This window comes from Chelon labrosus (genome assembly GCF_963514085.1).
Source record: "Chelon labrosus genome assembly, chromosome: 14".
In the NCBI taxonomy this organism is placed as follows: domain Eukaryota; kingdom Metazoa; phylum Chordata; class Actinopteri; order Mugiliformes; family Mugilidae; genus Chelon; species Chelon labrosus.
In genome coordinates, this window is record NC_140347.1 from 13,769,353 (window position 1) to 13,785,272 (window position 15,920).

The following is a 15,920-nucleotide window of genomic DNA, read 5'->3' on the forward strand; positions in this document are numbered from 1 at the left end:
GGATGTTACTCAGACATGTAGAACCCACCTAGACCAGACCAGGCACCCCCACCCCTTGATGGCAGCAGTCATCCCCAGCAGGACGCAGCCCGACACAGGCACACACACAAAAACGCTTTAGGAACAACTCAAAAACATCCAAATTCACTAGATCCCAAACTGATCAAGTATCTGTGGGATGATCCACAGAGGCCCCTCCCCTCAACACATAGGACCCAAAGGCCCCCACTAATAACACTCTGTTGCCAGACACCACAGGACACCCTCAGAAGACCCATGTCCATTCTCTGATGAGTCACAACTGTACTGGAGGCACAAGGGAGACCTACACAATATGAGGCATAATGTCATGCCTACGAACTAATTCCTGATTATTTTGTGTGGCAATCAAGGAATTTCAGCGGTGACCTCGCTGACGCAGCTTTGTGTCCTCTTACCTACAACACAAAATGTGACATGATCAATAACAGAGAGAGTCCTTAATAATCAAGACGCCAAAACTCTCATCTCATCCACTGACACGGAAAAAGTGAAATGCAAGGTCCCACATTTCATTGAGTTAAATTTAGATTCAAGCTAGATGGAAATAAATCACCAAGTGGGTTAACCTCATTCTGAAAATGTCACCAAGGAGCTACTAATATTCTAAATATTACAGACAATGAGATTCAATTAAACCACCATCTGGGCGTTGTCTGCTCAAACACAGAAACCCAGAGTTTTCTTCCTGAAACGTAAGACGCTATTTAAATGCACACTTATTTGTCTATTACATCTTGTTAAACTGAAACTGTCAGACTGAAAATTATAATAAGAGAAGGAAATAAGAGAAGGGATGAGGCATTAACGTCCCTATGAAAAAATACCATGTTGTGCTTTAAAGAACAGTCCTTTAGTTAAATGTACAGCCGCTACCACTGCAGCGGACATCATGGATTAGATTGTTTACAACATGGTTCTTTGTCACTGTCACGCATCTTAAAGGCACCCATTTCAATCTCCATTCAGTGCCCTCCTCTCTCTCTCTCTCTCTCTCTGTGTCTCTATCAGTCTGGTCTTCTGTAGCGTGACTCAGCCTATTCCCAGAGTAATAATCCTAAGAAGGGAGCAGCTCTGCTCTCGCTGAGTGAAGCACGTGGGATGTACACGCTCAAATGCACAACACAGGTTTTACTGGGGCTTACACTTTGAGTGCAAGTCCGATAAGAGTCAGAGAGACGGATTTTGTTTTTTCCTTCCAGACAACAACAACATCTCCTCCTTTACCTCACAGTGCAACACACTCAGTCCAATACAGCCGTTAAATAAGATCCATTAATTGAGTTCACAACACAATTTATACTCTTCTGTGAAGACAATATTACAGCCAAATGATTATACCACCTGAATACAGGAAAACCATCTCAATTAAGAATTGTTTTACATAGAGAGACATTTAAGCACCCTTTGGAGCATAGTTCTGCAAAACTGTTTCAGTTTCAAATAGGGCTGCAACAACGAATCGATAAAATCGATAAAATTCGATGATTTAATGCCGATGATTCGGCAACGAATTTCATTATCGATTCGTTGTGTCGGACGATTATTATTATTATTATTAGAGAGACCCTAACGTTGTAATGAAACATGGCGGAGAAATCAGTCCAACCTAAGTCATCCAAGGTGCAGTACGCCGAAATTTAAATTACAAATGAGACCTGGAAGTGGAATCCAGTGTTCAGCCTGGTTTGTAATGTGTTGCTGCACCGGGTACGGTACGGTCGTACGGCGCAGGCGAAGCGGGGAGATTTTATTCGTCACGTAACGTTTCTTAGCGATATGATTAGCTGAAACGTGTGCTGAACAATCCTTAAGGCTTGATTATGCTTCCGCGTAGTGATCACGCAATGGTCACGCAATGGCCACGCAATGGCCACGCAGTTGCTTGGACGCAGTCGTGAGACCGTGATGGTTCTGCGTGGGGTTTACGTGTCGAAATGCATGCCACACCGGTAGAGGGCGCTATGATTTTTTGTGACCGACCGACCGAGACTCTTGTGACGTATCTCGCCTCGTATAGTTATTTACCTTCCGGCTTTTGTTGTAGTCACAGTGAACGATGGACACCGAGACAGAGAGACTGGCGTTGGAGCTCCAAATTATTCAAGCAGAGGAAGAAATACTTATATTGCAAATTAGGGCACGACAAAGGAGACAAAGGAGACAATGATGTTTATGAGTGGAAACCGGAAAAGCGGTCTCCAGCGGATGTAGTTAGCGGACCAATCACAGCCAATGCCGCTGCGTTGCTGCTGCGTCGCTGCTGCGTCGCCTCGACGCGCGCCGAGGATTTTTGGGAAGTGCACGTCTGGCCCTTGCGTAGGACGTACGGGGGTCCGCAAGGACGCAATAGGTCCGCAATAGGTCCGTACGCCCCCTCGCGCTGTGTCAACACGGAAGCATAATTTGGGCTTTATGAGGCGAACTGCAGACTCTACCGATTCTGCTGCTTCATCATCATAAAGTGACGTGTATGTTCTTTGTGTTAGTCCATTTGTTTTTGTTTTTTAAATAGCTTTAACAGCTCAGAGATGTTCAAGGAGCAACCTGTTTAGCACTTTCTTCTCTGTCAGCTCTGTTTTTGAATAAAGGGTTGGAAATGAATGTTTTTTTTTTGTCCGATTCATCGATTAATCGAAAAAACAATCGACAGATTAATCGATTATTAAAATAATCGTTAGTTGCAGCCCTAGTTTCAAATTCTATTGGGGGTATGGAAAAATCGGTTTGATAAAATATTAAGCAGATAAATCTCCAGTTAAAATAGAAGTAGAGATGTGAGGGAACGGTTTAAATTGTCCTCTGTGACGACGCTGATAAAAGAGAAACTTCCTGCTATATCTACTGGACGACATGTGCCACTATCTTTTGTTTAAATGGGCTTTGTACTATTTTATCGAGCCCTCAAGCATAACGAACGCACAGAAGACCCCGCTCCTCAGCTCCTCACCACTCAATGTGGAATATACACCAATGTTATTCTACGTGCGATCAGTGAAAGAAACCGGGGCCGGTTGCAGGTCAGCAGCCAAGTCATTCTGAGCAGACCGTATTGATGGACCATTAAAAAACAAACTGCCATTTATCATCCACGCACAGCGATCACTCATGCAGCAACGCTCAATGGGTGCAAAGCTAACAGGACTTTGCAGCAGTGTTGTCAAAGATAACACGTTTTTTTTTTTTCCACGCACAAGGTATCTCATAGGGGGGAACACAGATAATATGTTGTGTTAGTCCATCCACTCACTGTCTGCAACCTCTGGGGATTAAAATGGATTTTTCCGGTTGGCTTTATGCAATATGATTCAGTTCTAACTAGCCGAGATGTGAGTTATTAGATATTAGATCGATGCCACATGAGCTCCAGTTTGCATCTTTCTAAATAAAAGAATCACTCAGCATTAAGGTTTACACAATGACGTGTCTCACGTGCGCGCACACTTAACCGCAGCAGCACAGAGGTGAGAATAAACTGTGTATGTCTGTAAATTTAGCCCAGCGTGGAGGATTAGTGTGAGCTGGTCAGACATCCCGCACGGGGGGCAGCTGAGCACCTCACTGTGATGCAGCAATCAGGGAAGATCAGACGTCACATGGAGAGAGAGAGAGACCGGATAAGAGTGAGAAGCCACCAGACAACGAGAGGTCAAAGAGCTCACAGGCGGAAAAGGGCGCAAGAACAAACGCAGACTTTAATTAATCATCATATGTTGCTTAGTGGAACCGATCAAATTAAAGAATGAAAAAACGCCGCCATTGACAACTTTTGCTTGGGAACTTGGCACCATCTTTACGCCTGCAGTGCCTTGTTGATGTCATTCCAGCTCTGGCCTCTTACTAGAGCTTAAGATGTAGGTGTCATGCGTTTTAGAGGTGCTTATAGCCTAATGTAGTCACTGCATTTCGAGGTGTAAGATGCAGAAACGTAGATCTGCCTTTCAGAAAACACAAGCTGTTTTTCGCTGCCTGTGTGTGTAGACAGATGCATGGATTAGAGCAGGAGCGTGTTTGTTCCATAACAATCACGTGAGAGGGACGATTGAATAACACAAATTAAACGCCGTAGCGTAATGTAATAGTTGCGGCGCTGTTGTGATGCTTTGTTTGTATTACGCACACATATAACTGCAGTGATTGTGTGTTGGGTTTTCCCCAACTGCTTCATATTGCGCCTGATCGCCCTCCTGTGCAGACACAGATGGTACACCGGAGCTGCTGCTGCTGCCGCCGCCGCTCCGCTAACGTGCTGCTCACGGTACACCTTCTGTTTGGACACGGTTTTTAGAAAGGGGAAGCTGAGGTGACCCCGGCATTTCTACTGAGAAGACCAAATCAAATCAAGTCAAGGGGCAGCTTTGGTTCGCAGTGGAGTCAGCAAAGATGAGAGGACAGTGTGACAGTGCAGCGTCGTAGTGGTGCAGTCATGAGCAAAACGACAACACTGAAGACAAAAGCCAAAGGTTTAAATCTGAAATAAGCTAATAAATGTAATAACAGAACCATTACTTTAGTCTTAAAGTCTCAAAATGTTGACAGCATATTTACCCGTCATAGGTTAAAGTTCAATACTGTAAAGTTGGATGCAGAAGGAGCAAGTGAGCAGGAGACCAGTCCCATTCCTTCCACAAGCCCCACTCCCTCCTCTGACATGATATTATATCAGACACAAAACTCAATTAAAGAAAAAACGCTGTGCTGTGATGATACAAAAGTCAAAATGAGCAAAAGTGGACGGGGGAGTGATTTGCAACGCGCCAGAAAAGGCACCAGAACGGGACCTCCAACAGAAGTAAAACCTGAGATGTTTATGAGAGAGTCAAGTATGTGATAAAACGGTAATCAACTGATATTATGATATCCGATAATAGGCTGTGTGTGTGGTGTGTAAAGCTTGACGAAAATATCTGTGGGCAAACATTGTGCTGCGTTGTTGCCAGTGCAGTTAAATCGTTACACCAGGATGTGGTGCCACAGCCTGCCCGTTTTTATTGATTAGTTATTACATTTCTTGAATATGTCAGTAGGGATGTGCGATATTTCATCGTTTACGATATATCGTCAAAAAACATTGCCCACGGTAAGAGTATGTCATCCCGCGATAAAAACGATAAATTCCCATAGATGACGTATATATATATATATATGTGCGCGTCACACTCGCAGCCCAACACGTATGGAATATTGACAAATTGACAATGGCGGAAGGCGGAGCAGATATACGCCGGGCAGCGAGGAGCTCGTTCCTAAACGAGGCTCCACCTCCATCATCTGGTTTGGATTTAACCCCTTAACGCCTGAATTGATTTTTTCAATTATATAAAGAAATTAAATGTTTTGTATTTTTGCTTACCGCTCCGGGAGGTCCTACGAGAAACGAGTGCTCGCAAAAGGTTCCTAGGAATTTTTTTGGAAGTGCACAAACCGACATTGGAGTATTACATGCGTTATTTCGGGCTGCAGTCTGAACGGAAACAGTGCGTCGCAAATTCGCGACACTAGGCGTGAAGGGGTTAAAAAGTTTGATGCGGAGCAGCAAATTACAACATGCAAGGTTTGCTAACAAATAGTGCATAAAAAGGACAGTAAATTTTTAGTCCATATCGCTACTACACAGTCCATATCCCTACTACACAGTCTGTGTGAAATGTTTCTGTAGAACATTTGTATAACAGCCAAATAAATGTTTTATCTTCACATCGTCCCAGCTGTTTGATTCGCAGGATGGCAAGAGGAACTTTTATTCTACAAATAGCGCAACGCAAAGTGAACCCAAGTGTGCAGATATTTCTGTCTGATCCTTCGCGACCAACACAGCTCACAGAAAAAAATAAATAACCTGCAATGCTCAGTCCACATTGTCCCTCTTGGAACATTTATATTGAGAAGACAAGTACACCTGGATCTGAAGAACGCAGCCGAGCCCAAGTCTTATGTAACATGTCCTCTCTAAGGATGGATTAGCACAGTTAAGCCATTTCCACTAAGCACATTTGGAGAAGAGACCACTTTTAATGAAGGGGCAGCGTACTGCTCAAACGTGAGCAAGGGTTTCAAAGTCAAGAGGTCAAGTACGGAGAGAGCAGAACAGAAGGACTCAATAACGAGCTGTTTTTAAGGCAGTGGCTTGTATCGTAAGGATTAAATTAAATCCATTAAATCTTAACAGATGAGTTAGTTGCAAGGCACCACACAAGTCATTCAGAGAGTCAACAGAGCTGCACAGGTGCTGGGTCAGTGACTGTTCTTGCACAGAGCCCCGTGCAGGAGATGTAGACTGATTTATTTATGAGGCTTTACCAGGAAGCAACTTTTAATGCATGAAAACGTCACACAGCACAAGTGAAAAACAAGAGAGAGGGAAGGAAACATACTGGAAAGAGTGATCTATACCGTTCTGCAGCATTAGTAGAAGGGTAAACACCGCATTAAGTTTGAAACTTCAACATTTCAGAGGCACAACTAACAATGTGCTTTTTGAGCAAAGTGCTAAACCCCTGGCACAAAGTATAATTAGTACTAGAGCGCAGAGCAAGATCACTATATAGGACACGGAAGCTCAAAGTAGCTGCACTGCTGCGAGTTCAACCTAAATGGTGAAGTGGTAAACACGAGCTCGTGGCACTGGTGTCACCTGTCTCAGTTGGATTACACCTTAGATACTTTTTGCCTTTGAGAAAAGCCCTGATAAGATAAGGCCTCAAGGGGACAACTACCAAGTACGACTCCTACCTTTGGGCAACAATCCTCTCATTAGCCTCTGAGGAATGGCAGCAAGGTGGGAGTATGATTGGATGTTTTTTAGCTACCACGCTTGCAAAACAGTTTCAGGAGTTTCAAGTGAAACTTCTCAGCAATGACTAAACTGGGTTTCAGTCAGAACAAGTCATACAGACAATGGAAACTGGAAAAATTAAGCTGTGATTACTTTAGCAAATAACACTAAAAGTAGCAATAAGGAGGCTTATACCAGGATCTCAAAGCAGTATGCAAGATGTCGGTGTTGTCCAGAGATCTTAAATACAAAAAATGCAAACAAGCAGCAAAAAGGATTTTTAAAGGAACAGTATGTAGGATTGTGGCCAGAACTGGTACTGCAATCACTTTCAAAATACTGTAGAACGGTGTATCCCCTCCCCCTCCCCCCTGACTCGAGGTTGCCAGCTAAGCTGCAGGATCCAGCAGGAACGTAGGCTGCTACAAGGAGCTTCCAATGGCAAGTGACGAGTCCTACACAGTAAGTTTTTTTTTTTTCTGTTAATAAAGTTTATGCTTCATGAGAGATGTTTTGCGAAGTAATTATGTATTGCAAAAATTTACTAATGGCGATTAGCCAAATATTTCGTAAAGATGTACTGTAATACCAGCCTGGTCGTCACCATCCTACGTTTCTGCCCGAAATTTGATTTCGGTCTGCCACGGAGTCTGGCCAAATTGCCCTTCTGCGGTTCGCGTGTAACCGCGCGGTCTTAGCCAATCAGCGAACAGTTGAGTGATGACGTGAAACTTGCCTGCTGAGTTGCTTGTAGTCCAGCGTAGCTTGTAGTTCAACAGAATAGCAACAATGGTGACGGAGGAAGAGACGCTAAAAGCCATCCGCGAAGTTGTCTCAACTCTCGAGAGCATCACGGAATTAAAACCAGAACAAGAGGCTTGTCTTGTCAATTTTATAAATGGCAAGGACGTCGTAGCTCTCCTTCCAACTGGCTTTGGGAAAAGTTTGATTTATTTAACTGGAAGTGGAAGTGGTAAGCGTAAGAGCCTGAACTCCGGCGCACAATATACGTCATTACCAAACGTTGCTGATTGGTTAAGGGAACTCCAATGATTTTAAACCTCAAAATAAGCATCCACCCATTACGGAGACAGATTCCTATTACATTGGGCTAGACTAACGTGCCAGACCAAAATCAAATTTTGGGCGGAAACGTAGGATGGTACCGACCAGGCTACTGTAATACCACATTTCAGTCAGAACATAGATTGTTTTCATACCCTGCTAGTGGTGCGATATAAAGCTTTTTATGAACGCATTTAGCACGGGCGACCATGGAAAATCCACTGTCTATATGTACGGAAGCACGGGGCTTTTAGCCTATACCAACAAACATGGTAGAATATAGCATCCAAAAGTCGAGGGTCACTTCCATGCCATTCCGGACTTTGTCACGACGTAGTTCGGATTCATAACGAGGTCTTTTAGGTTTAGTAACGTTATACATGTTTTATCCGACACGTTCGTAGCTGCAGCTGCGGTAACTAGAGCAGAGCTGGCAACCCAGAAGACGAAACTCTACTGACTTCGTGATTAGTAGATAGGTGGAGGGTGGCGCCTCAGACCAAAACACAACATGACAACATCAACATCAGTTGAGGGCTGCAACTTTCACTTTTAAATGACAATATCCTGGCCGGACCACTGTTGTCAGTGATATAAGTATTTGAAATGAACATGATTTCTTCATGTCTAGTGACATATCAGGCCATTTTATGATTAACTGAAATACATTTCTTACATACGGTTCCTTTAAATGTATATTATTCATTCTTTTCTCCAATGTTTGCTATTATTGAATATTCAAACCAAACATGAATGTATTCCTGAACCACCTGACTGCAACACACTGAATCTACAACTCACAATTTTACCATAAACTGACAGAAAAATCACCGCTAGCAGATACTGACAGACAATTTGCCCAAAACCTCTGGTGCGGCCAACATTTCCCTGACAATATGCCGTCAAAGTCAAGCCCGTCATGGATGTTCAGCTCTCACAGAGAATGGACAGACTCCTAGTGACTAGCTGCTCGCTTTGTTCAGCATCTGAATGCACTGTACTAGAAAAAAAAAAACACAACAACCCAATTGTCAAAAGAAGCATTTATCTATTCTGACGCACGTCCCAGAGGAATTGTTCTGCCGCGCCACCAGCCTCGTCATATATAAAAAGATGCAAAACACAGCGCTTTAATCTATTTTTAATTTTATTTCAGAGTGGTGCGACTGACGTGCCTGCTTCTGAAGGTTAGCTGCTATGTTTAAATGACTAAAAATAGTATAAGGGCATCTTTCTTCAAATATAACTTTCTTTCTTCTATCGTCTGCCTGATTTATTTTTAGTTTAAAAGGAATACTTGAACAAAGCAATAGGTACCACAACTGCAATTCCTAAGTGTACTGAATAGGTAAAGTAAAGACAATGGCAATTTATTGAAAATTAAACTACAGTTGAAACATAAAGCCACTACAGCTTTAAACATTTTTGAAGTAATGAAGGATTTTCCTGTGTGCTCCACACTAACCTCCACTGTGCAAATGTGGGTTGTGGGAGACAGAACAAAGGGACCATGGCAACACATATGTACATCTTGCTCCTTTTTGAAGCCTTGTAATTATCTCTTAGCCCTGTTGGAGGGGAATTAAGACACAGAAACATTCATCAAGGTGCATTACAGGACCTGGGAGACCTTTTCATTATCTGAAGAAGATCACCACGAGAGGTTTCGGAATAGGCGCAACAGAAAAGACAACAGCTGAGCTTCACCACAACGCCGAGGTGGACGCTTTTAGTCCAGAGTATCTTTCTGCGCCTGTAACATGGGCGAACTTAAGTGTAAAATCATACTCCTACCCCAGGCACTGGCTGGATCACTCACTACATGAATAGACTCCTCTACTTGTCTGCCCTGTCATTAACAGATGTCTGACAGCCTAAGATCTGGCTTTTACTTCACTACACTGGGCCAAACTGGGCCAAGTCCAGACGACGCATCCATTCAGATACTTGCTTATATTAGAATGATGACAGGACAATACAGGTCTATGCATCGACAGGAATTATGGCCAGACATAAAGATGCTGGCATGAGTATTGACTCTGGCAGGACTCGTACAGGACGACTTCTGCGTTAGCACATTCGTAACGTGACTTGAACTAATTTGCGTGAAAGGAGACTCGTCACTGGCAGTGCTGATGTTTAACGGACGGACTGTCGGGGAACTGCAGGAAAGATTACTCAAACGTATTGAAATATTTAAAAAAAAGTAAAGAAATTAAATGTAGGCTTGAGATTTTGCCCGGTCTAAAACATATTTTAATACCAAGACTGGAGATTACATGCCAAGCCCACTGCGGCGTAATGCATAGTGCTTTCTGTCCTCTAACAAGAACTGGAAAATGACTTCAGTCAGTGAACAGATCTGTCACAACTTGACAGAATTCATTAGGCCGTGTGATTTTCACCACTGACAGAAACCCCAAATTATTCATAGGGTGGATGAAAGATGGATATCACATTTCCCAAAGCATTTATTTATTACTTTATATAAATTCAAATCATTACTGGTGATGCGACGCGAACAGAGAGGCAGTGAGTGATTTAAATATATATTTTTTTTCTTATAACTTTAATGTGAAAACCATCTCGACAGATGCTAAAAATCAAGCATGTTAAAGCCTGAGACACAAAGTCGCATGGTGTAAATATGTAACTCACGACATATATTCAGATGGTGGTAAAGGCAACTGAAAAATCTGGTGAATAAGGTACGGAGTACTGACAAAGAGTTCTGCCAACTCTTCTTTGGTTTGATGGAATCACACCTGAATTCGCCTTTGGCTAAGCCACACCCTCGAATGTAGATTGACCAATCACAGCGCAGCCAAGAGAGCTCCCACAGGGGTCCGACACTTTTTCACAGCGCTCCATTGACTTTAACGCAGGTGTGTCATATTTTCGGTCTCAGCAGGCTATACTGTCGTAGTTTATCATAAATATGGTTAAACGTTGCCCCTGGGGCATTTGTAACACAGATACGCGTTTCCCAGAAAGGTTGGAAGGGGGTGTCCGTTTTTTCCCCTTCCCAAAACCGAAGTCAAATCCTGACAAGTGTCGTCTTTGGATTAAACTGTGTGGACGTCCTCACAGTCAGCTCAACCCCTCAAAACCCCCAATGATGTGCGCGCAAAACCCTGTGGAGCTAACCAAAACATCACCGTTACAGCTTAAGTTGCATAGTTGTTGATACGCTAGCACACGCTGAAGAAATACAACGTTATACGTGCGTAACGTTAGTCCGTTTGCTTCGTAATAACGATTATAGAAGTGAATAGAGACGTACCCAGCTTTGCATGAACAGTGTTGCTCCTTGATATTGTCAGTCCCAGCCTCCGTCTCGATTAATAGGATATGCGGTGGTTCATTTTTTGACTGTGACCGGTATGCTTTTGCCTCTATTTGGATGCCTTGTTGTTCGTTGCGTTTCACTTGTACGTCCTGAATATAGCCTTTGAACGCATATTGCAGCCCCTTTTGCCTACTTCTATCGGACACTTTATTTGCTGCTTTATAAAAGTTTGACAAAAGTTCAGCAGGAAGAGCTGTCACAGCATAAGCCATGTTGATACCAGAGCCTTATAGATAACCAGAAAACCACAGCCCAGAAGAGAATGTCGGACGTAGCAACAGTAACTAAGGGGGGCGGGGCTTAGCCAAAGGCGAATTGCAACGACACTGTAAATATTACATCTATCTAAATGTATAAAATCGTACTTTAATCAGTCTAAAGGAGACGATAAAGTTAAATTCACTGCGAAATATGGAAAATGAGAGTAAATTACAAGCCGAGTAGCTCCTCCACGATAAATATACCAAAGCAAAGCGGGAAAAGTGAGATTTCAGTACTTGGACGTAGCTCAAGTGAGCAGAGTTAAATGACATTTCTGCTGCGCTTCAGTCACTCTCTGTACGGGGACTCATCCACTCTCCCCTCAGCTGCCTTATGGTATGCTGACACAGCGCCTTGCTCCATCTGACCAACAGCTACACCCACTAAAAGAGAAAACAATCTCCACTTGTGCCAGCACCGCTATGTACCGATAGGAATATTTATATACACACTGTGGACAACAGGTTTGGACAATAATCAGCTGATCTTTCCAATAACAAACAGAGCAGCCTCAGTTTATTAGTGATGGAAACTATTGTATAGTGGCTGTTATCAAGCTGGATCGTTTTGAACAGGAAATCAAACGCAAGGGTGCTCAAACCGTGAGTCACTCAAGATTCACACTGGTCAGCCGTAACATTATGGCCGAATGGTCATAATCACTGGCAAAGAGAATAACACTGATTATCTTGTGATCGTGGCACCTGTCATTGGCTGCGTTTACATGGTCTTTAGTATCCCGATTTTGAGGCTTATCCCGGCTTTGAGCATATCCGGGATATGGTGTTTACATGGAACACAGAGAAACCCGGTTATTCATATCCCCGTATACATGATAAATAACAGTATCCCGTTTTCCGATCGCTGCATCCTATCTGCGCATGCGTGTTTTACGTTTTTTTCAGTGTTTTCCAACGCCGGTGGAAAACCAGCGTCACGTAGCTTTTCCGCAACAGACTTGAATATGTCGGCATTTCGGTGTTTTCTGCCATCTAAACACGTCGTTATGTTTAGTTCTTTCATTACTTTAAGGGAAAATTCTGTCTCTTCGTCGCTCCAAAAGTGAGAAGTTCTCGTTGCCGCCATGTTGTTTGTATATCTAGTGCGTCGCTTGGCGTCACTCGCGCATGCGCAGACAGTGGGCAGCCGTCAGAAATCGGGATAAGGTGTATACATGCTCCAGTATCCCGGCTTCTATGGGAGTACTCCAGGTAGCAAAACCGGGTGAAATCGGGAAATGGGCATATCCCGATTTCTGAATTCGGGATATGGTGTTTACATGGACAAACACGAAAACGGGATACTTCAATACCCCGATCAAATTCGGGATACTAAAGACCATGTAAACGCAGTCAGTGGTTGGATATTAGACAGCAGGTAAACGTTTTGTCCTCAAACTCGATGTTCTGGAGGCAGGAAAAATTGAAAAGTGAAAGGATTTGCCATTTTAATATCACCTTGGGGAACATATTGCACAGAAACACCCTCTTGGTGTTCCTATGGAGGTGTGCCTATTCTGCAACAAAGTTTTGTTGGTGGTACGTATCAAACTAAGGTTTCCAAGAAGAACATCGCATAGTAATAAGATTGTCAATTTTGTTCACTTCACATATTGGTGGTTTTAATGCTGTGGCTGATTGCTGTACATGTCCTTCCACCAATCCAACATTCAACTCACTGATAACATCCCCGTTCTGATTAAATAAAATCACTGGCTGAAGAAACACTTAAAAATCGTTCAGCCCTGCCGATGGCAAACCACTGTAAGATGCTCGTTAGAGAACACCTTCCTTAATTAAATGCGGTTTAGCAGCCTGTTTGTAGAGGATCGATGGGATCAATGATCAGCTATTAAAAGGGATAAATGTAGAGACACTAATCTTGTGTTGCTTAATGGTGTAGCGGATTATTTTGCTAAGTATCTGGAGCATCTTGTTCAATCAATTGTTTTCGTATGCCTTAAATATCTTTTCTCTTGCAGGAACTTTTAAACAAATAAAACCTTTTAGTAAACAATTATTGCTTTCAGGAGTAAAACACATTTAAATAATTATTGTCAGTATGTTATGCTGCAACTTTTACAGTGACTCAGTGGGGCTACTTTTCTCCTAGGAAGGTTATTATATCATATTAAACCGCTCTTACCTCACTGTTGTGTCCTCTGAGGTTGAAGTTTACTCTCTGTGGGGTGGGCCGGTCCCGTCTGCAGTGGCTGGACGTGAAAGTGACCCCGACAACCCCTCGGCCGTTCCCGGTGGCGAGCCAGCCCTCCTCGTAGTATCGCTTCCTGCACACAGGCTTCTCCTTCTCGCTTTTGGGCACCCGGCCCTTCCAGGACAGACAAAGGATGTTGGAGTCGCTGCACAGGACCGGGCCATGTTCCACGGCTGCGAACATCCCTGCAGCTCTCTACTCTCTCTCTCTCTCCCCCCGCCCCCCCTCCCCCCCGTGAATAAAAAAAAAAAAAAAAAAGCACCACCCAGAAGGGAAGGTTTCTTCCGAGGGATTAGCACTGTTATGAACGCCTCTCCTCCGCTGAGGTTTCAGGTTCTTGGTTGGGTGCGAGACAGCGACAAGGGTGCATAGTACTTGGTCTTTCCCTCGGCTATCTGGATGATCTACAATAGTGATTAAGGGCGATCAATGAAAACTTCTTCAAGAGCACACATGAGGTCAGTAAACTGTGGACTTCAGCAGCACTGTTAGACTAATGAAGTCATGAAGCCGCACACATACAACAAAAGGCACTCAAGTCATTTTGATGTGTTTGATCAGTGGAGCTGCCTTGTTGATGCGGTTTCAATTGACAAGGTAACAAATCAAAGCGCCATAAAAAAAATTTTTTTAGGAACCCACCGTGACTGATGCCATGTCAGCAGAGAGGAAAAAAAAAAAGTCAAACATCCACAAAAAGCTTCATCTTAAATGGATAAAATCTCAATCCAACATGTCCCAGGAATTCCAGTTCACGCTTCTTTCTTCTTTCTTCCTCTGTCACTCTCCAAATCAGCGTCTGTGTCCTCCTCATTTGATCCCGGCTGTGTGTGTGAGAGAGGAAGAGGAAGAAGAGGAGGAGGAGGAGGAGGAGGAGGAGGAGGAGCTGGGACTCCTCTCCATCAGCTGTCAGCCCGCAGGAGAGCCGCTACTCCCGGTAACGTCATCACGTCATCACGTCAGCCTTCTCAACCAGCCTCGGGGATTCCATAGAGGATTTCTGGGTAAAACCAAAAAAAATAAGGTTGTTTTTATGATAAAGAAGCATAAGAATTACAAAAAATAATAATAATAATAATAAAATATAATTTATAATATGGTCAAGAGGACGGAGTAACGACGTATAAACTGCACTAAAAGCATCCACCTGCACGCCCGCAGCCGTTAATTTAAATATTAATGCGCTAGCCTAAAATTACCTATGTCACTCCGCCGCGTTAGTTCGAGGACTATACTCCCCAGCGGAGGGATATTTAACCAATCGCTGAATTCATTTAGAAAAACAAACGTGTTTGTGTGTTTTAACTTATTAGTCTTAAATGGTGTAACAAAGCGGCCTCTCGCGGCCAAATATCTAAATTGACAGCGAAAGAAAAAAAACAAAAAACAGAGGAGAGATAAACAATAAAAGCAAGAACAAAAAATAACCGGTGACAGTTATAATATAAAATCAATCCAAAAACGTGAAAAAAGACGAGACAGATAAAGTAGTTACCACATTATGATGCCAATGACTGTTACCTGACGATAAAATGACACCCTATGAACATATAATCGATATTTAGATCAAGTAATTTGTCATTATAAGAATAGGTAGGGTGCCCATCAGTTTAACTAGAACCAAATTACTCCCACGGTATAAAAGCATCTCATATATCCACCTACTCCACGGAAAAGTAGTACATTCAAATAAGCAATTCTGGTGTAACTTAAACACACAGTCATACTAACGTTACTAAAACCATATAATTACTGCTGAAACCTGTGCGATGATGCCGAATTAGCCAAAACATACATCATCGTCAGCTGCCTGCTAGCTCTCCAGCTAGCTAGAACCAGGACGCTGGACTGAGACGGGGAGCTCACTGCTGGGGCTCAAACCAGATCAAAAACATGTCAGCCGCGGGGGTTAATCTCCCCCGAGTCTCACTTTGCCTGCTTTGTGCTGTAACCCAAATCTAACAAGAGATGCTCGGGAGTGCCAGCGAGCTAACGTCGGCTGCCTTTACGCTGCGCCCTCCACAAAGAAGAACAGGCAGCGATAGCTAACCGGCTAACCGGCTAACCGACCAGCTAGCACGATCCTCAGCAGCCATCAGCGGAGACTGGCTCCGTCCACCCGCAGCTGGCACTCGCCGCTAACAGGCTACGGCTAGCACGTTAGCCGAAGCTTTATCCTGGTGTTTGTTTGCTACTAGCGTGTAGCCGTTCAAAATA

The 15,920-nt window shown here is 43.4% G+C and overlaps 1 protein-coding gene across 1 annotated transcript in view; it reads right to left on the reverse strand.

Moving 5' to 3' along the window:
* Positions 1-13,886, reverse strand: part of tulp4a (TUB like protein 4a) — a gene marked incomplete at its 5' end in the record, with an annotated part of 29,855 nt that extends 15,969 nt beyond the window's left edge. The window contains one exon of the mRNA XM_084559667.1: positions 13,635-13,886. Coding sequence (XP_084415793.1) covers positions 13,635-13,886 — 252 coding nt within the window. The remainder of the gene's footprint in view (positions 1-13,634) is intronic.
* Between the last annotated feature and the right edge of the window lie 2,034 nt (positions 13,887-15,920).